General features: G+C 40.1%; 1 protein-coding gene across 1 annotated transcript in view; it reads left to right on the top strand.

Moving 5' to 3' along the window:
* Positions 1-22,839, top strand: part of LOC126184593 (neogenin) — a 250,931-nt gene that overhangs the window by 111,214 nt on the left and 116,878 nt on the right. Inside the window, exons 12-15 of the mRNA XM_049927035.1 lie at positions 1,114-1,405; positions 5,994-6,152; positions 6,236-6,441; positions 21,540-21,695. Of these exons, the coding sequence (XP_049782992.1) occupies positions 1,114-1,405; positions 5,994-6,152; positions 6,236-6,441; positions 21,540-21,695 (813 nt within the window). The remainder of the gene's footprint in view (positions 1-1,113; positions 1,406-5,993; positions 6,153-6,235; positions 6,442-21,539; positions 21,696-22,839) is intronic.

Raw genomic sequence — 22,839 nt, 5'->3', positions numbered from 1 at the left:
CCCTTAGTTGTGGAGTCAACCTTTCTTCCCTCTGTTACATTCCACTTGTGGGATCGGCTCGCTGCTCGTTATGCTACCCCTGTTATCTCTTGCTTTGGCATCCACTTGATCTTTTGAGACATTGCCTCTCTCCTTTCAGGACTCCCAAGCACCCTTGATGCAAGTTCTGCTGCTGGTTGTGATTGTCTCCATCATGGCCATTTCTACTGCCACTCAGATGCCGTGTTAGGCTCCTGCAGTCAGTATTCTTTGTCTCGACATTCAGTGCCATTATATCGTGTCGCACGCAAAATTTAGATACACTTCGCTGTTTGGACTTTGCTGTTAGTTACACTATGGATCTGCAACACTACTCTGGCCCAGGACATTACTGCTGACTCGGTATCACCTCCGGCTCTTGCTTCTATGTTGTTGTATTTTGTGCCATCTGATGTTTGGATCCATAAACAAGTAACTGGTCAGCATTCTTTTGTACTGTGTGCTGCAGTAGGTAACACATCAAATATAGGTAGCATTGTGTAATAGAGTTGTGAAGCTGGGTTAATACAACAGTGTTGCTTTTGCATGTGTCTTAGTAAAGGAAGAAATGAAACAAAACTGAGTGTTCTGTGTTAGCAAAGTTGGCAGGAGAAAATAAGAAACTTTCTGGAAGATGAAATATCTTTGCATTAAACTGAGCTTTAACACTTTATATAAGGGTGTAGGTATAAATGCCTTTAAAGCGCTGTATGACTCTTTCAGTGTCTTTGTAAGGTGCTAAGTCAAATCAGAAACATAGTTTGATAAGCTGTTAAGTTATCCCTTGTGAAATACAGCAACCTATTGCAGCAGTTAAGATGCTGACATCAATTGGATGTTAGGTTGTAAACTAATTACCTTGTGTAGCAATAATCATTGCTAAATAGTTTGTGTCTGCATTGAGGGGTGGGGGCGTGTTCCAAAAGGATTTCTCTTTCTTTTCTTTTCCTAAATCTGCTGATTTATAGTATTAGAAAGTAGTTGTTTTCTTCTTCTTCTTCTTCTTCTTCTTCTTAGAAAAATCATATAGATACAAGCTGATGGGCTTCCTGCCACATTTGCTAATCAATGTTATGACCTTTCTCTGTTTTGCAGAGTGTTATTATACGATGGGAACCGCCTCCCAGAGAGAGTCAGAATGGAATAATCACAGGTTACAAGTTGAGATATCGTAAAAAAGACCGCAAACGTGGTGACACTGTCACAACACCTGGTGACAGGCGACTCTATGCACTAATAAATCTTGACAGGCGGTCTGTATATCAGGTGCGACTTTGGGCTCTAAACGTAAATGGTTCAAGTCCACCAACTGAGTGGCACACTACTGAGACATTTGAGAATGATCTGGATGAATCACAAGTACCGGACACACCTGTGGGACTCAAAGGTTCGTATCAACACTAAAAATAGATTCAAAGACCTCTCATCTTATAGTTCTCATTGTTAGTGAGTGCAAACTAGCTGTATATTACATCATTTTATGTATCTGTTGCTATTTATTAATTCCAGAATGGTTATTAGTATCTCCATGTTGTATAAGGGCCATTGTTGCAACTAAATAAAACACTGTTTGTATGATTGCTAGACACTTTTCAACTTAAGATGATGGAAGAGTGCACTGCAGCAGTTTGCAATGCTACAGATAGCAAATGCACAGAGTATATCCACATTTTTGAAAATACTGAATGCATGTGCTTGCATTTACACAGAATACTGTGTATGAATTTTATAGAACAACTATGCACAGCTCCTTCATGGCACATATGTGAGGAAAGGAAAACACAAAATTGTGAATGGAACCAAAAATTGTTTAAACCAAGAGTTATTTGTATGTCAGAAAGTGTTTTTAACATAACAGTAGTGAAAACAAAAACCACTTTATTTTTGTATTCATTAATAGTAAGTGACAGCTCTTAGTCATTGCGCAAAGTATTGAGTTCAAATCCTTATGAATTTCACAAGAATTTTCTTAGGATTCCACCATCTGTAGATAAAAGCACCATCTACAAACACTCGTGGTTAGATGCATAAGATACCTTATCTCAGTAATCTATATTGTAAACAACTGTGGATATGGAACTTTCTCTGGAAACCTATTTGATTTCATGCTCAGTGATAACTTTTTAAGTTCAGAATGACATTCTTCGCTTATTCTACTTTCTCAGTATTTTGTATGCATCACTACTATTAGCCTTTTCTTCCTTATTTTTCTTTCTCTATTCACTGTTATTCTCTCTGCCAATGTTGATGTTCTCAGAAATGAAAACATGGTTTTGTTTTAATAATCTTATTTTGTTCTTGATGCCACTCATAGATTATATTATTATGAAGATTCTCTTCCTTCCTTCCGTTTCCTCTTTCTGTCTCCTATCTCCCCCCTCTCACTTGGTTGGCATAGCCTTATAGCCTTTAAACATTTTTATTCAAAGTACACACTGTGTGGCGCATATGTCTGTTATTAGTCATGATGCATGGTGAAAATTTGTTAGCTATGCATCTACCTCTTATACAAGGTTTGTCTGGAAAGTAACAGAAAGTATTGCTGAGATAGGTTTAATAACTTAAAATTCATTGAAACGAGTAAACAAAAAAGAAAATTCCATTAGAGCCATGTTCAGACTATAGGGCAGCTGTGGCACTGTATTCACACCGATATGGATCAGGTAGGCCATGACAACAAATGTGGTATGAGCCGGCATGTTGTCGTTGTGCAGTTTTCACAATGCACAAATCTTCTGCATCACCCAGTCATCTGATACAATCTCACGAACAATTGTTTTTGGCAAGTCCATTAATTCTGACATCAGGTGAACACTCATTTCACAGTGTGAATTCAGTAACTGGTGCACACGAGTCACATGTTCATCTGTTCACGATGTTGACGAGTGTCCTGTGCTGGTCTTGTCAGTGACCTGCTCCTGACCTCTTCTAAACATTTTGTGCCACTTGTTCGACTGCAGTCATCCCCGAAGGCTTCCTTAAACATTCCAAAAGCTACCTGCGCCATCATCTTGAGCTTCACACAAAACTTAATTGCATAGCGTTGCTCTAAAGTTTTCTCCCATCATATGTTTGACGCGACCACTATGTGGAGGTTCACATAAGAAGCCATCCTAACCTTCCAAGAGCATGGAGGCAGTTAAGTAACCTACTGCTGGGGGTCCCCCTCCCCAACAGTTCCAACCACTCTGTGTTGTATAGTCACGTCACCAAAAAAATGCAACATATTACTTTCCGGATGCACACTGTATCTAACACATCCAAATCCTTGGGTCTGTGTATGCTTCAAGGAAAAGTATTTAATAGTTCCAGAATGAGATTTTCACTCTGCAGCGGAGTGTGCGCTGATATGAAACTTCCTGGCAGATTAAAACTGTGCCCGACCGAGACTCGAACTCGGGACCTTTGCCTTTCGCGGGCAAGTGCTCTACCAACTGAGCCACCAAAGCACGACTCACTCCCGGTACTCACAGCTTTACTTCTGCCAGTATCTCGTCTCCTACCTTCCAAACTTTACAGAAGGTCCCGAGTTCGAGTCTCGGGCGGACACACAGTTTTAATCTGCCAGGAAGTTTCGTATTTAGTAGTTGTGTAAAAAGTGTCTGCTGTGACTGAATGTAATATATCTTTTCCTTAATTACTTTCATAGAAGTCATTAAATCAAATAAATGGCTACTGGTATTAAATGTATTTTAGCTATTGAAAGTATTGGTGATAAATTGTGTACAAATTGTTTTTCTTAAGTTTTTATTGTAGTGAATGTTTAGTGCTCTTTATTATTTTAGTGTCTACTTTTTACTCTGATGTCAAAGATATTGTTAAAGTAGGTCCTTATGCTGAATGCTACTTTTTACTTAATTTTTATTTGTTAATACTGCATATGAGCAGCTAGGCCTCTTGTAAATCTCTGCAGGGTTGGAGCTGTTAGTGGTCTTCACAGTGTTTATTAAGATAATGACCTTTGGTTTTCATATATTATGTTTACCATACAGTAATTACTTCCATATTTTTTTCATTTCTTTGTCCAGTGTGTAATTTTTGTACAATTAATATTGTTACCCTAGATTATAATTTATAATATCCTGCAATTCCGTGGCCTCTTTGTTAAACAATTGTAGTAGTAAAACTGAAGTAATTAAATAGAGTGTACACATGTTGAAGATGTTTGTTTTTGTAAGGAAGAAATACACCCAAACAGTGTCCAAAATTTTGTTTCTACAGGGTGTTTCAAAAATGACTGGTATATTTGAAATGGTAATAAAAACTAAACGAGCAGCGATAGAAATACACCGTTTGTTGCAATATGCTTGGGACAACAGTACATTTTCAGGCAGACAAACTTTCGAAATTACAGTAGTTACAATTGTCAACAACAGATGGCGCTGCGGTCTGGGAAACTCTATAGTACGATATTTTCCACATATACACCATGCGTAGCAATAATATGGCGTAGTCTCTGAATGAAATTACCCGAAACCTTTGACAACGTGTCTGGCGGAATGGCTTCACATGCAGATGAGATTTACTGCTTCAGCTGTTCAATTGTTTCTGGATTCTGGCGGTACACCTGGTCTTTCAAGTGTCCCCACAGAAAGAAGTCACAGGGGTTCATGTCTGACGAATAGGGAGGCCAATCCACGCCGCCTCCTGTATGTTTCGGATAGCCCAAAGCAATCACACGATCATCGAAATATTCATTCAGGAAATTAAAGACGTCGGCCGTGCGATGTGGCCGGGCACCATCTTGCATAAACCACGAGGTGTTCGCAGTGTCGTCTAAGGCAGTTTGTACCGCCACAAATTCACGAAGAATGTCCAGATAGCGTGATGCAGTAATCGTTTCGGATCTGAAAAATGGGCCAATGATTCCTTTGGAAGAAATGGCGGCCCAGACCAGTACTTTTTGAGGATGCAGGGACGATGGGACTGCAACATGGGGCTTTTCGGTTCCCCATATGCGCCAGTTCTGTTTATTGACGAAGCCGTCCAGGTAAAAATAAGCTTCGTCAGTAAACCAAATGCTGCCCACATGCATATCGCCGTCATCAATCCTGTGCACTATATCGTTAGCGGATGTCTCTCGTGCAGCAATGGTAGCGGCGCTGAGGGGTTGCCGCGTTTGAATTTTGTATGGATAGAGGTGTAAACTCTGGCGCATGAGACGATACATGGACGTTGGCGTCATTTGGACCGCAGCTGCAACACGGCGAACGGAAACCCGAGGCCGCTATTGGATCACCTGCTGCACTAGCTGCACGTTGCCCTCTGTGGTTGCCGTACGCGGTCGCCCTACCTTTCCAGCACATTCATCCGTCATGTTCCCAGTCCGTTGAAATTTTTCAAACAGATCCTTTTTTGTATCGCTTTTCGGTCCTTTGGTTACATTAAACCTCCGTTGAAAACTTCGTCTTGTTGCAACAACACTGTGTTCTAGGCGGTGGAATTCCAACACCAGAAAAATCCTCTGTTCTAAGGAATAAACCATGTTGTCCACAGCACACTTGCACATTGTGAACAGCACACGCTTACAGCAGAAAGACGACGTACAGAATGGCACACCCACAGACTGCGTTTTCTTCTATATCTTTCACATCACTTGCAGCGCCATCTGTTGTTGAAAATTGTAACTACTGTAATTTCGAAAGTTTGTCCGCCTGAAAATGTACTGTTGTCCCAAGCATATTGCAACAAACGGTGTATTTCTATCGCTGCTCGTTTAGTTTTTATTGCCGTTTCAAATATACCGGTCATTTTTGAAACACCCTGTATGTTTAATGTGGAGGTTTTAGCTCATGTATCAGTGCTGTGATTGGGTACACAGTGGCTGCTCTTTGAATTTCGGGACAATTCTGTGAAATAGCCATTAAGTATTATAGAAAACATTCCTTACAATTTAAATGGTGTCTGTTATTACAAATCATGTTATTCTAAAAGAGTGGAAAAAGCTTTTATCTATTATTTCTTTGTTTCAACAGCAAGACCAATGACAGATAGCATTACTGTCTCATGGAACCCTCCACGTAACCAGAATATTATGGTACGTGGTTATACTATTGGCTGGGGAAAAGGGATCCCAGATGCATATACACAGCTTCTAGATGGCAAACAACGATACTATGTTATAGAACAACTAGGTAGGTTTATTGTATTCTGTTCAGTACTGTCATATACCATTTCTGTTGTAGATTATTCCCTGTATTGTAGTTTCTTTTTTCAGCCCCAAACTCAGAGTATGTAATTAGCCTAAGAGCCTACAATGAAATGGGAGATGGTCGACCTGTTTACACGTCTGTGCGAACGAGAGAAGAGATGGCCCCAGAACCACTCACTCCACTTGTTCCTCCTGTTGGGCTTATGGCTATTGTTCTATCTTCTAGATCAGTTGTTGTTTACTGGACAGATACAACACTATCCAAAAACCAGGTTTGTTTCATTATTATGTTATGATGGAAACATAACACAACCTCAATTTTAGCATGTAGTAGATAGTTTTTTATCTTTCTGTTAAGATAAATCCTTTTGGACTAAAGGAGACCAATCACTGAAAATCCAGCACATTGAGTTGCCGATAGGCAGGGTTTTTTTTTAAAAAAAAAAAACAAAAAAAAAAACACCCACTTGCTAGCTTTTGAAGGTATAGTTTGACTAACAATCTCCCCTCCCTCCCCCCCCCCCCCTCTCTCTCTCTCTCCCTCACACACACACACACACACACACACACACACACACACACACACCTCTGCCCCATACTTGGTGCTAGCTGGACTAATGGTGCCAATGTTTTATTTGTCTACAGTTGGACTGGTTGGTGGGGTTAGTGTCAGGTGGAGTGGGCAGGCGGAGAGGGAGCTGGGAAGCAAGGAGAGGGACTGGGAGTGGGTGACTAGCAGCTTGTCGGGAGGCAGTCGATTTGCCAGCTAGGAGTGCAGGAGGGATGGCAAGTATATGGACTAGGCATGTAATGCAAGATTGTAGGGACTGGTAGGTATACAAACTAGCTAACCACCAGAATAAATGGCCATTGCCAAATTGTTGTCAACAACAAAGCTGACCACCTAGTGGCACAACACACAGCTGAGCCTATCATGCTTAATTTCAAATTCTGCTTCACAAACCAGGCCATGTGGCTCCTTCACCACCAGCTTCTCTGAACTACACAGATGAGAGGTATCCTTACAATACACTCTCTGCTCCTACCTGGCTTCAATCTCAGGTAACCCACCTTCCCTACACCCTCCTCTCGACAGTTTCCCCTTCCTCCATCCTGTCATCTCCTCCCAGTTCACGTTCCCACATCACCTTCATTGTGTGCCACTCCCCCACCAGCCCTAACAATTGTGCATTACATGCTTGTTCCATATACGTGCCATCCCTCCCACATGCATTCCTGACCAGTAAACTGAGTGCCTTCCTCTGAGCCACTAGCCACCCACCCCCTAGTCCCTCTCCTAGCTTTCCATCTTCCTCTCCCTCTACCCACCCTACCTCACCCAACATTACTCCCCCCCCCCCCCCCACACACACCCATCATCACCCTTCCCCCCCCCCCCCCCCCCCCACAAAACCATTCCACCTACCAAGAAATGAAACATTGGCACTGTGTGTTTGTTTTAGTTTATCTCATCAAAGGATAACTCTGAAAACTAGCAAATTTTCCTTCTTTTGTGTGTGCCTATCAACAACTTAATGGTTCTGCTTTTCGGTGAGTGGTCTCCCTTAATCCAAAGATATTTACATTCTCCAAGAACTTTCTTACAACTTTTATTTAATAAGATAACTTTTGTAAATTTGTTTGAGACGACATTTTAATATTTGTCCACATACTCTACAACTTACCGTATGTAGCACAGTTCATTTCATGTTATTATTAGTTACTTCCTGTCCTAGGCTGTTTCTATAGTGAATCAGAGGAAGATGGCTGACTGTCAGCCTCTGTACTACAGTGTCTCTTAACTTATTCTCATAATCTGTACAAGAGATATGTGATGCAGGCAGTACCCAAGGGCATTTCTCTTACCCAGTTGTATGAGCAATAATAATTTCTTCCAATCCTGGCAAAGAATCTTTTAATTTTGTTGCTTCTGTTTGGGTAACTTGATAAAATTCCCAAATCTATAAGGTTGCATTCATCTTGTATGTGGGTTGCTTAACACATGCACTGTACTTTTTCCGGAATTCTCTCGGCACTTGTAAACTTTCTATGTGCCTTTGGTACTACTAATTTCTTGTGTTCATTCCATTTCATATTGCGTTGTAGCTTTACCCCTAGGTACACAGTGTGACAATCTGCAGAATTTCCCCACAAATGTTTTAATCTGAGACTATCAGGTCCATTCTTTTGTTTTTGTTTCTCACTGTTCAGTACTCAAATAAAAATACTGTCTGTAGTTTTTTACAATCAGCCATAACATTATTTTCATAAAGCCAACTGTCATCAACAAACAATCTTTAAATTCTACTGACTCTATCTGATTTAATGTCTAATTATTTGGAGAACATTAATGTTGCTATCACATGTGCAAACCATGAGTATCAGTGTGGCGAGCTACACATCTGCAGTTCCCCAAATATGATACATCCGATAAGTGTGTTGTTGCATTATCTGTTAGCAGTTGGTTACATTTCTTCATCAGTTTGCGTGAGGGATCCATGTTCAAACTTCATGAATATCTTTGTCAGATAGATGTGAAGTCTCAGGAAAATAATTATTATGTCTAGCAGTTTGAATGGTGCTATCAAGGATGAAATATCAGTATATGTGATGTAGATAGTAATGCTGAGTTATATAAAACTATATATTGACTATATTATATAAAATGATACTAGTGGATGTTTATGCAAATGAATATTACTACACCTTTTCTGTGCGGAAAATGCTCGTGGAGATCATCCGTGAAGTGGTCAACGTTTTTATTGTTTTCCAGTTCTAAAGACAATGACAGACAGTGTTTAGAAAGGGTAGATTGCATGCAACCGGTGGTGGCGTGTTAGTAGTAGTTTGTCCTGTAGTTAAATATAAGTGGATAGTTCCTGTGAATTATTTTGGGTGGAGGTTATACTCAACAACCGAGCTAGGTTAATAATTGGATCCTTTTACCAACCTCCCAACTCAGCAGCCTAAGTGGCAGAACAACTGAGAGAAAATATGGAATACATTTCACATAAATTTCCTCTGCATGTTATAGTCTTAGGTGGAGATTTCAATTTACCAGATATAGACTGGGACACTCAGATGTTTAGGACGGGTGGTAGGGACAGAGCATCGAGTGACATTATACTGAGTGCACCATCCGAAAATTACCTCAAGCAATTAAACAGAGAACCAACTCGTGGAGATAACATCTTGGACCTACTGATAACAAACAGACCCGAACTTTTCGACTCTGTAAGTGCAGAACAGGGAATCAGTGATCATAAGGCCGTTGCAGCATCCCTGAATATGGAAGTAAATAGAAATATAAAAAAAGGGTGGAAGGTTTATCTGTTTAGGAAGAGTAATAGGAGGCAGATTTCAGACTACTTAACAGATCAAAATGAAAATTTCTGTTCCGACACTGGCAATGTTGAGTATTTATGAAAAACGTTCAAGGCAATTTTAAAATGTGTTTTAGACAGGTACGTGTCGAGTAAAACTGTGAGGGATGGGAAAAACCCACCGTGGTTCAACAACAAAGTTGGGAAATTACTGCGAAAGCAAAGAGAGCTTCACTGCAAATTTAAACACAGCCAAAACCTCTCAGACAAACAGAAGCTAAACAATGTCAAAGTTAGCGTAAGGAGTGAATTCAAAAGTAAAATTCTATGTACCGACTTGACAGAAAAATCCTAGGAAGTTCCGGTCTTATGTTAAATCAGTAAGTGGATCGAAACAGCATATCCAGACACTCTGGGATGATAATGGTATTGAAACAGAGGATGACATGCGTAAAGCTGAAACACTAAACACCTTTTTCCAAAGCTGTTTCACAGAGGAAGACCGCGCTGCAGTTCCTTCTCTAAATCCTTGCACAAACGAAAAAATGGCTGACATCAAAATAAGTGTCCAAGGAATAGAAAAGCAACTGAAATCACTCAACAGAGGATCGTCCACTGGACCTGACAGGATACCAATTCAATTCTACACAGAGTACACGAAAGAACCTGCCCCACTTCTAACAGCCATGTACCGCAAGTCTCTAGAGGAATGGAAGGTTCCAAATGATTGGAAAAGAGCACAGATAGTACCAGTTTTCAAGAATGGTTGTTGACCAGATGCGCAAAACTGTAGGCCTGTATCTCTGACGTCGATCTGTTGTAGAATTTTATAACATGTTTTTTGCTCGTGTATCATGTCATTTCTGGAAACCCAGAATCTACTATGTAGGAATCAACATGAATTCCGGAAACAGTGATCGTGTGACACCCAGCTCACTTTATTTGTTCATGAGACCCAGGAAGTATTAGATACAGGCTCCCAGGTAGATGCCATTTTCCTTGACTTCTGGAAGGCGTTCAATACAGTTCCGCACTGTTGCCTGATAAACAGAGCAAGAGCCTACAGGATATCAGACCAGCTGTGTGGCTGGATTGAAGAGTTTTTAGCAAACAGAACACAGCATTTTGTTCTCAATGGAGAGACGTCTACAGATGTTAAAGCAACCTCTGGCGTGCCACAGGGGAATGTTATGGGACCATTGCTTTTCACAATATATATAAATGACTTAGCAGATAGTGTGGGGAGTTCCATGCGGCTTTTCGCAGATGATGCTGTAGTATACAGAGAAGTTGCAGCATTAGAAAATTGCAGCAAAATGCAGGAAGATCTGCAGTGGATAGGCACTTGGTGCAGTGAGTGGCAACTGACCCTTAACATAGACAAAAGTAATGTATTGCGAGTACATAGAAAGAAGGATCCTTTATTGTATGATTATATGATAGCGGAACAAACACTGGTAGCAGTTACTTACGTAAAATATCTGGGAGTATGCATACAGAACGATCTGGAGTGGAATGATCATATAAAATTAATTGTTGGTAAGGCGGGTACCAGGTTGAGATTCATTGGGAGAGTCCTTAGAAAATGTAGTCCATCAACAAAGGAGGTGGCTTACAAAACACTCGTTCGACCTATACTTGAGTATTGCTCATCAGTGTGGGATCCGTACCAGGTCGGGTTGACAGAGGAGATGGAGAAGATCCAAAGAAGAGCGGCGCGTTTCGTCATAGGATTATTTGATAATCGTGATAGTGTTACAGAGATGTTTAGCAAACTCAAGTGGCAGACTCTGCAAGAGAGGCACTCTGCATCGCAGTGTAGCTTGCTGTCCAGGTTTCGAGAGGGTGTGTATCGAATATATTGCTTCCCCCTACTTATACCTCCCGAGGAGATCACGAATGTAAAATTAGAGAGATTCGAGTGCGCATGGAGGCTGCCCGGCAGTCGTTCATCCCGCGAACCATACGCGACTGGAATTGGAAAGGGAGGTAATGAGAGTGGCACGTAAAGTGCCCTCCGCCGCACACCGTTGGGTGGCTTGTGGAGTATAAATGTAGATGTAAATGTAGACAGAGGCTTATGGGAATATTAGGTAGCTTCTGTTAACAGAAACGCTGAAAATGAAGTGGAAAAATGTTGCTTTACTTTGGTGCAGACAAACAACCATACCTGAATGGCTAAACACAAAGCATTTTGTTGAGCTAACGCCATTCACAGGAAAGAAATATAAAGTGACAAAAATTGCTGTACATCTACATCTATACGTGACAAACTGCCTTACAGGTTGTCATTAACGATACTCCTGATACCACAGTCTTTTCCGCCCTTTCCTGTTCCATTCACACATGGTGTGGGGAGAATGCCTGCTGGTGAGCCACTGTACGAGCACAATTTTATCTTATTTTCTCATTGTGGTCATTTCAAAAGAAGTATGTGGGAAGAAATAATATGTTGCTTCTATTAGCATTTGGATGTACAATCTCTGTCCTAGGACAATTCATAATAAATTCTTTTGATTGAATGCAGGCACAGACATTACTCGCACTAAACATTAAGATTCTGAGGCAGCTGAAAAATAAACTTCCTCTTTTGACACTGACTTCTGAAAGCAAATATTGATAGTATACAGATTAGTATCAAATAAAATAAATTTTTTCTCTTGTAATACAATGTGTGATACAACAGTCCATTACCACCTTACAAGTCATAACTTTAATTTTCTGCTCCTACTTTTTGCCAGTGTCATTGAGGAGTGAACATTATGTTTGTGTATACTACCTAATTTTCTTCCTTTTCCCCTTTTTTTCATTTGTGTTGTTATTTAATATATCATGACCTAAATACAGAAACATAGTTGATGCAAGAACAGTGATATGATCAGAAATTTTTTGGACTGGAAATAAGCCACCACTCTTCTGTACCTGTGTTCATTATATGAAATGAACCAAACATCCAATAGTATTTTATCTTCTGAATTTTTGGGATGCTGAAACAGGAAAATTATGACCTAGGATTAAAGATGTCAACCTGCGTAGAAAGTTACACATTGTACCATCTAGATACCTTTAGTCTGTAGCCAGCGCAAGTCGTTTAGTACTGTGTTTTTCTCAGAACAACAGCGTCAGAAGCTTGATAACTGTAACATTACGACTTCAGGTGATTTCAGTATAGAGATACAAAAAGGAGGCTTTGAAATTAAATAGGTGTGTTCAATGTACAGAAAATATAACTCATTAGTAACTGGATGAAACACCTGTACATCAACTATAAATCTATTTTTAAAAGAGTTTCTCTTGAAAAGTAATGTATGTCACATTTTCTTTAGATGTGCAGTAAATATATAACAGGTTTACCTGAGTGCTGCTGCTTAATTTTACTGACATTGACCTTAGAGAATGGTCAGTAGCATAGTAACTTCTACATAGCTAGTAAAACTGAAGAATACAACAAATTATTCACAGCCTGCACTACTCTGGCAAACACACAAAATGATTTAGGAAACCATAGAATGGTCGGGATATGGGTTTCACCCTGCATTTTACAGCATATAATACAAGGTATTATAGCAAAGTTCTGCAACACCCCTGTATTACTGTATGTCTTAAAAATGATTTCATGTACATTTATTTCATTTCTTTACTCTTTGAAACCACCACATTAAAAATCCTTCTAGGGTCATATTGTATAAAGCAATAGCACAGAAAATGAACCTGGATCAACCTTAACTTGTAAATATGTGTTGTACAAACATTAATCTAAGATTATTTCATTGTAAACTAGGATCACCTTTGACTAAAACATTTCACAGACCATGTTCAGTTGTAGTATTTAATCGTAGTGACACTGAAAAGAAAAATTTCATTTTGCACAAATGTAATATGGGAAGCAGTGAATAATAAGGAAGTTGTTGTTGACTTTTTCAGACTGCTGAAGTTCGAAATGTTTCTAGCGATTTGTAAAGTAAGGTTAAGGAGAATGTTGGCAGTGTAATTAATGATTGCAAATAATAATTGCTCCCATAGAAGCTCTTGTAGATAGCTCATCATTAATGTAAAAAATCTTAAAGGCATTTGATAGACATTTAGTGGCATGCTGAGAAAGAGAAATTTGAACTAATTATTGTAAACCGTTAACTATACAGTATTCAGAGGCAGCTAGTAATGATTGAACACCTATTACAGTAATGCTCTCTAGGCTTGAATAGCAGTAGCTACCCAATTCATCTTAAATTTTTAACTATCAAATATTCTTAAATTGCTATGAGAAGGTCACGTGCATTGATGAACATAAATAATAAGCACATAAAACTCAATGAACAGTGTCTTTTTTATTGGGTAATTTATGACTGAACTGTTTCTCACTAACTCAGCATCCACATACAGGGCTGTGGTTGCAAAAGGCTGGAGTTCAGTTCCAGGTCAACCTTTTCTTCTTAGTCTTATTCTTCCCCAACCTCCCCCCACCCCCACCCCCACCCCCACCCCCACCCCCACCCCCACCCCTACTCCTTTATCATTTCGTTCATGTTTGGCCATGTTTGTTAAAGAACAAAATGGCAAGTTGCATCATGGCTCAGAAATTTGAGGATGGCAAGAATACACCTCCAAAATGAACTGCGTAGTAAATGACTATAGTGGTACAGCCAACAGGTTCGGGGCTTAGCAGACAATGTGAATGGTATATCTCCGCCACTCTCTGTGTCGATAATCTCGTTAGTGTTGAAGAACAATGTCTCGAAAACCTGGGAACTATTAAAACTTTTGTATGCACAAAAAGCTTCCAGTATTCTTCGCCAGTGATCTGTAATATGTATGTATTCATCATGCTTAGCAAATTTCTGAAACACAGGTGTAATGCTGCTGCCTTCTTTAGGTTGTGTTCATTGTCAAATTGGCTTTGCCACCTAGGCAGCCGTCAGTTATCAGTTGTCCACCCATTTATTCTCTATAAACATAATTGTGATAACACCCTTTTTTTCCCCACCTCCTGAATATCCCACATGCTGTTCTCATTCTGTTGTAGACCACTGTGGTGAGCAGCATTCTGTGTTCAAGATTGTTAAGTGCTGAGAATTATATTGTTTTTTGTGTTTATTTTACAGACATCTAAATGTTTCAGTGTTTTTTGGCTTTGGGAGAAGTTTCTTGAGGCCTGAGAAGTTTCTTTCACTTATCTTGGTCCACCTTTACAACGCAAAACCTTTAAGAATTAATACTGTATATCTGCAATGTATGATTAATATCTGCGGCAGAAGCATGATAATTTTGTTGATAGCTGACTTAGCAATGTTCTCAAGTGTGTACCATGCTAATTTATATCAACACTAAACCTTGCTAATATAATCCAAATGAAGTGTTATACAACATAACGTGTTCATAAACTGACTTCATCTTCTGAACGATTGTTGTTGTGGTCTTCAGTCTGAAGACTGGTTTGATGCAGCTCTCCATGCTAGCCTATCCTGCAAAAACCATTTCATCTCTGCATAGCTAGTGCATCATACATCCACTTGCACCAGCATATTAAATTTAAGCTTTGGTCTCCGTTTACAATTTTTATCCCACACTCTTTCTTCCATTACCAAATCAACAATTCCTTGATGCCTAAGGATGTGTCCTGTACTTCTTTTTTCGCCAGTTCATTTGTTATTTGATCTGCTCATCTAATCTTCAGCATTCTTCTGTAGCAACACATTTTAAAACAAATCTATTTTCTTCTTGTCTGAATTGCCTATCATCCAAGTTTCACTTCCATACGAGGATACTCTCCAGACAAATAACTTCAGAAAGGACTTCCTAGCACTTACATTAAATTGGATGTTAGCAAATTCCTCTTTTTCAGAAATGATTTTCTTGGTGTTACCAGTATATGTTTTATATTGCCCCTACTTCAACTATAATCAATTATTTTGCCACCTAGATACAAAATACATCTACTGCTTTTAGCATCTCGTTTCCTACTTCCCCCAGCATCATCTGATTTTTCGATCTGAAGTTTTCCCGACGTATTTCTAATTTGAACAGTTCTCGGGTATCTGACTGGGTAGCGTCGTAATTTCTCCACACCATTTCAGCAGACGTACACGCTGCCATCTTCAGGTGGTTCCTGACGAATGCTGTGCTGTTCCTCTCGGCGCCCTATATATACTAGCCATTATCCCCTCCACCGTTCCTCTCCTGGTGTCTTTGGTGTGGCCGGTGCAGCGGCTACTGGAGGTGGTGGGGGAAGCGGCGCCTGGGTCTGAACTGGGGTCTGCAGTCTCCCTGCTGCTGCCAGCCGGGGCAGTCCTCGATCTCTGGGACCGCATCTTTCTCTCCAGGCTGAGTGCAGGGTTCCAAGCCTGACTAAGTTGAAGGCTGCTGTCTTTATTAATTAGATCGTCCTGTAGTCGGATTTCGATGGCCTCCTTAGTAACACAGTCCCAGAAGTAGGAGGATTGACAGAGTATTTTTGTTTTTTCATAGTCCATAGTATGGCCAGTCTTTATACAGTGGTCAGCCACAGCTGATTTAGTGGCCTGGCGTAATTCAGTATGGCGTTTTGGCGCTTGTGTTCGTGGCACCTCTCTTCTACAGTGCGGACTGTCTCCTCAATGTATGATTTTCCGCACTCTTGTGTCGTTGGCATGCATTCCGTTTGTCAGAAACACATCAAGAAAAATCGGCAGAATCCTGGGGAAACAGAATGTGAAATGTGTATTTCGACCCCCTGCAAAAACCTTGACTCTACTGGGTTCAGTGAAAGATCACCTAGGCCTTCGAAAACCAGGCGTTTATCAAATTCCCTGTCAGTGCGGAAAATCATACATTGAGGAGACAGTCTGCATTGTAGAAGAATGGTGCCGCAAACACAAGTGCCATACTGAATTACACCAGGCCACTAAATCAGCCGTGGCTGAACATTGTATAAAGTATACTGTGGACTATGAAAAAACGAAAATACTCTGTCAATCTCGTACTTCTGGGACTGCGTTACTAAAGAGGCCATCGAAATCCAACTACAGGACGATCTAATTAATAAAGACAGCGGCCTTCAACTTAGTCAGGCTTGGAACCCTGCACTCAGCATGGAGAGAAAGATGTGGTCCCAGAGAGCGAGGACCGCCCCCGACGGCGGCAGCAGGGAGACTGCAGACCCCAGTTCAGACCCAGGTGCCGCTTCCCCCACCACCTCCAGTAGCCGCTGCGCCGGCCGCACCAAAGACACGAGGAGAGGAACGGTGGAGGGGGGTAACGGCTAGTATATATAGGGCGCCGAGAGGAACAGCACAGCATTCATCAGGAACCACCTGAAGATGGCAGTGTGTACGTCTGCCGAAATACTGTGGAGAAATTACGACGCTACCCGATCGGATACCCGAGAACTGTTCAAATCATCTGATTTTATTCAAATACTTTCCAATACCCTTGTTTTATTGACACTCATCTTCCCAAGAAACTATGCATTCCACTCAGCTGCTCATCCAAGTCCTTGGCCATCCCTGGAAGAATTACAATGTTATCAGCAAACCACAAAGTTTTTATTTATTGTCCGTGAACTGTAATTCCCTTTCGAAATTTCTCCTTGGATTGCTTTACAGCTTTCTTAGCACACAGACTGAATAACTTTGGGGATAGGCTACAACCTCAACTGTAGCTTCCTTCGACTCTTGCACTTGCAGTCTGGTTTCTCTACAAATTGTAAACAACCCCTAGTTCCCTGAATTTTATATCTTCTAACTTAAACATTCAAAGCGTGTTGGCCAGTTCACATTGTCAACATCTTTCTCCAAATCTGCAAATGCTATAAATGTAGGTTTCCCTTCCTTCAGCCTATATTGTAAGAGAAGTCATAGATTCAGCGTTGCCTCATGTCTTCCTATACTTCTCTGGAACCCAACTCATCTTCCCCAAAGTCAGCCTCCCAGTTTTTTTCCATTTAATGTAAATAATTTGTGTCTATGTTTTGCATCCATGAATTTTTAAACTGGAGATTCCATAGTATTCACACCTGTCAGATACTGTCTTCTTTCTTTGGAAAAGGAGGACTAAGATCAAAATTTGATCTCCAGTCGGCAATGTTCATAGAATCAACCTGAAGGTTCTTCTTGTAGAAGAGGATAACTTTTGCTGCATATCTGCAGGGGCTCTTCATTCATATAAAATAGCTACTTTAAGCACTTGGAAACAAGTCAGTCACATGAGAAACAAGTCAGTCACATGAGCTATGCATAAGGCTGCAAGGGGTATGTTCAAAACATTTCATGTCTGCTGCTGCTGCTGTCAGTAGAATTATGTGAAGCAGTGGAAGAATGTTCTGTTGATTCTTGATCTCACATGGATGCTTTTAAAAATGGGTGACTTGAAGCAGACATTTTTCTACATATCCCTCTTTATGTACGGGGTGATTAATAAAATTAAAGTTTGAAAACACTGTATAAATAACACCACCGGTCAAAATGTCATCAAATTGCAACAAAATATTGTCGGAGAAGGGGAAAAACATACAGCAGAAGAAAAAAAAAATTGTGAAAATTGATCAATAGCTGGTGCTGTATGTGTCAAAAGACATATACGAAAACACCTGTCATGCGCACGACCCATTGAAGTTGGTATTAACACGCCGGGTACACGGCTTTTCCTCCTTTCGCATCTGCGATGTTCACCATGACTTTCTCAATGCAGGATCATGTTCTGCTTGTAAAGCTGTATTGCAAGAATGATGACTGTGTACACGTCGCTCTGCAGAAGTTCTGGACACTGAAGGGCTTCAAAATAGCCGTTAGTCAAATGGGTCTGGAGAAAATGATTCAGAAATTCGAAAAGACGATGTCTTTTTGTGTTCAACCTGGTAGAGAGAAGAAAAGAATTGATTCAAAGTCAGTGGAAGCAGTGGCCACAGAAATGCAGGAGGAGATGAGTGGTGGTGTGCAAACGTGTAGTGCATGGAAAATTGCCCGAACGTTGGACATACCCGTGAGCATGGTGCTTAAAATCCTATGAAACATCCTTCTTTGCTATCCATTCAAAATTACCGATGTGCACGAATTGCTTCCTGTTGACCTGCCTGCGAGAGAGACCTTTACTTTAGAATTTCTTGCTCGCATAGAAGTGGACAGTGATTGGCCATGGAAGATTTTGTGGACCGACGAAGACCTCTTCTGTCTGAAAGGATAGGTCAATACACAGAATTGTTGAATATGGGCAATGAAAATCTACACGCAAATCAACCGTACCATTTCATCCCGAAAAGGTCACTTGTTGCATCATTTATTATAGAGCCATACTTTTTCGAAGAGACAGGTGCTTCCGATCCTGTTACCTGTACCATCACTGGTAAGTGCTATGAGTGTCTTTTGCGCAACCATGTCATTCCAGCTTTCCAACAGCATGGATGTGTGGTCGGGATCATTTTTATGCACATTTGCACATTGCAAATTCAGTTCAACTGGTGAAGCACCATTTCGGAATTGCCAGAATTATCACCCGCCATTTCCCTACAGCTGGGCTGTCCCTATCACCTGAACTTAATTCATGTGACGTCTGGCTTGGGGCTACCTGAAAGATGTGTTCAGTGTTCCGATTGCAAACTTAGCTGCATTGAAGGCATGCATTGCACAACACATTCTGAACATGACCCTGGAAACACTTCGATCAGTTGTGGAACATGTTGTTTCTCGATTTCAACTTGTTGCAGAAAACGGTGAACAGCAATTGAAAAGGTTTTGCACCAGTCACATGGAAATCAATTATCCAATTTGATTTTGATTGATGCTTTTTATGCGGTTTTTGGCCTCAGGAAAATTGAAGACCAAGGTGAGTTATGCTTTTTATGTGGGTTTGGCCTCAGGACAATTGAAGACCAAGGTGAGTTATGCTTTTTATGTGGGTTTGGCCTCAGGACAATTAAAAACCAATGTGTGTGATGCTTTTATAAGGTTTTTGGCCTCAGGACAATTAAAAACTGACTTTTCCCATCCGATGTTATATGACCTTGTCGTGGTGGATGGGCTTACACAACTTACAGCATTGTGCCTGTACACCCATGCACACTGAGTAGTACAGTTTGTTTAATGTCAAACGTACACCTTAGACATTGTACGATTTGTTTGTCATGTGTAATCGACCACTATTAAATTATGATGCTTACAGTGCCATATATTGCTACATTTGGAAACTATTTATTTCTCTTGTGCCGCATGTTTTCCCCCTTCTCCGATAATATTCCCTTGCAATTTGATGTTGTTCTGACCAGTGGTGTTATTTCTACAGCAGTTTGAAAGTTTAACTTTAATTATAATCACCGTGTATATTGACTCTCCCCTTATGGTGGTGGTGGTGGTGGTGGTGGTGGTGGTGGTGGGGGGGGGGGGGGGGGGGGGGACTTGCTTTACAGTAGTCACTATTTTCAGCTGTTATATAAGCTCCTCTACAAATCACCCAGCCTCCATCCCCCTCCCCATCTCTCCATTTTCAGGCATCGGCGTTTGATCAGAGTATCGTTGTGGTAATGATGTGAACTTGTCAGTCCAATAAAATAAAAAATATTGTAACATTACTCACAGCTTTTCTTCCATCAACTGAGCACTCTTCGGATTGTAGCTGGTCAGTGGCTCTAGCAAAATAGTTAAGAGTGACTTAAACTATTTTTATAGTACAGATAATTAATAGTTTTAAGTGCGCTGAAGTACGTTCTGACTTGTCCACCTCAAGTTTCACAATTCAAAACTTCTATTGTAACAGTTGTACATAACCTTCTCGGGGTCCGTAAGTGTGAATGTAATGTGACAGCCTGTCTTTCACACATAAATTAGGTTACACGTGATAGTTCATGAAATGTGGCTTCATGAAACATAGCTTCATGAAGACCAGTGGTTCCCAACCTGAAGGTAATGACCCCCTTGGGGATAAAATGGAGTTTTCTGAGGGCTGAAAACAAAAATGGTTTGATTATGGTTTAACCATGACTAAATTATTTCAAAAATAATCTGGTATTACTATTTCATTAGGCCATAATATATATTGGATCCTCATTGTCACCATAATCATCATCAATCATTTGGTAACCACTGCTTGATAAAAGCCTTCTCTAAACTTTTCCATTTTTTACAGTTTTCAGTTATACCCAGTAACATTGATAGTGTGTTTTTTTAATGTCATCTACTCGCCTGTTTGTTCATAGTCGTGCTCTTCCTTTGTCTTCTAGAATCTGGCAAAGACCTTTTTGGTCTGTCCATCATCCATTGGCCTGTTTAGAAATCCTGTCCACCTGCGATTATATGTCATAATGGTTATAATTACATCTTCTTTCCTAGCCTGGTCCTTGATGCCTGTTTTCCTCTCTCCCCATGTAATTTCCAACATGTGTGTCTTTATTGAACACTTAGCAACCCCTCTTTTTTTTAAAATCCTTTTTGTGTTAGAAGGCCATGTATCACTGCTCTGATTCAAAACTATTAATACACTCTGATTGTAAATTTCAATTTGACAAAATTTATGCTTGTTTTTGAAAACTGTATTCAGTTTATGAAAAGAACACCAGGCAATTTTTACACTTTTCTGTTTATTTCTTTTGGTGTGTATCATCTTGTGGTAGTCAGCACCTGTCATCATTAATAATTTTTATTAGCAGCTTTTTTCCTGGTTTAGAAAATCAACATTTTCATGGACTCCAAGACTAGATTGCACTGGAAATAGATTTTGTTAAAGTGGAATAGACAGTATTTTGGTGAAGCATTGGATATTGTAGCAATAAATACAAAAGTGAGGTACCAGACGAACATTGTGCATGACTTATGATGTGTATTGACCAATGCCAAATTGATTACAAAAAAGTTACATGGGATTAATTAGCACAAAACTTCTCATTGCCTCATTATTTCTTTGTTTAATCAAGAAACCTACAGAACTCATCAAAATTATTTGTTTCAATTAAATATTATTGAGTCACTTCAATTATAAGCATGTTAAACTTAAAACATTTTATATAGATTTGAATTTGTGACTTACAAACGTGTTTAACCCTTTAATTTTTAATGCTGTGTTAATGTTGCACTTTTCATTTACAGTTTGTGACTGACAATAGGTATTATGTAGTAAGATACACATCTTCACATCATTCACCTAACCCTCGTTACAAGTACTTGAATTCTACAGACCTGAATCTAATGATAGATGATTTGAAACCAAATACGCAGTACGAATTCACAGTGAAGGTGGTCAAGGTAAGTAACTGTGGACACAAAATTGTAAGCACAGTTGTTTATCTTTGAGCCATAGATTGTCATTAACATTTAACTTCAAAAGCTTATCTTACATGATATGGGTAATTACAGTAAATATGGGAAGTACCCCTATGATACCCCTGTGGACTACATTTGTGTGAATCCTCTTAACTACAGTATCACTGTAGTTCAGTAGTGATAATTTAATGTCGTGACTTTTGAGTTATGCCATATTTTGTGATTATACATTTTATTTTGCTTCAGAAGTGAGAGTAGCCAGTTCAAGAAAAAGTAGAGATTTCTCTAACTTGTAGTGATAGACAATGGAAAGTTACATCTATGTAGTCTCTTCATCTTGGTTATATTTCTTTAGTAGACTCCCATAGCAATATGAAAATTGTTATTTGCATTTATTGCTCTGGACTATATGAGATGCACTTTTGAGTGGTAGACAGCCACGTTTAAAGTACATTTAAAAGTAGACTAAGCTATCAGACAAAGTCCTCCTTCAAATCTTCAGATATAGAAAACATACATTTGCGTCCCCCCTTCCCTCCCACACATACACACACAAGCGGCACTGTTGATGGTCTCCAGGAGTTAAGGCAGGTCCAACTGTGGTGAGCAGTAATCTCAGCTGAGGTATGCGTGGAGCTTGAGAACAGGCGTGGAGTAGGGAGGGTATGGGATAGTAGGGTAGAGGTGTGGAGGAAATGCTGTAATAGTGTGCAGGAATGTGATGGGGACAGTATGGTGGACTGCTAGGTGCAGCATCAGTAAGCTGTGTTGCAGGCATGGGGAGAGTAGAGAAACATAGAAGGGGAAAGGAGTATGCTGGTGCACTGAGGGGCTAGCAGGTGTGTGTGTGTGTGCGTGTGTGCATGTGTGTGTGTGGTTTTTTCCTCAATCAATCCTGTTTTGTATTGTTGTTATTTCAGCCATGATTTTTAATTATTGGGTTTTGCAGTTGCACTATTGAATTTTTTGAAACGCTATAACTTATTTCTGATATGTAATTAACCCTAGTAATTGTGCTGTCCTCCAGCTCGCTGTGTACTGCTACTAATGTTTTGTAAGTATCAGATTACCCAGAAAACACCAGTGCTTGAATGATGGCAAGGAGTATCCATTCCTCCTACTAAAG

The sequence above is a fragment of the Schistocerca cancellata genome, chromosome 4 (assembly GCF_023864275.1).
Source record: "Schistocerca cancellata isolate TAMUIC-IGC-003103 chromosome 4, iqSchCanc2.1, whole genome shotgun sequence".
In the NCBI taxonomy this organism is placed as follows: Eukaryota; Metazoa; Arthropoda; class Insecta; order Orthoptera; family Acrididae; genus Schistocerca; species Schistocerca cancellata.
Note: the sequence above shows the minus strand (reverse complement) of the source record. Positions and strands in the feature narration are given on the sequence as shown.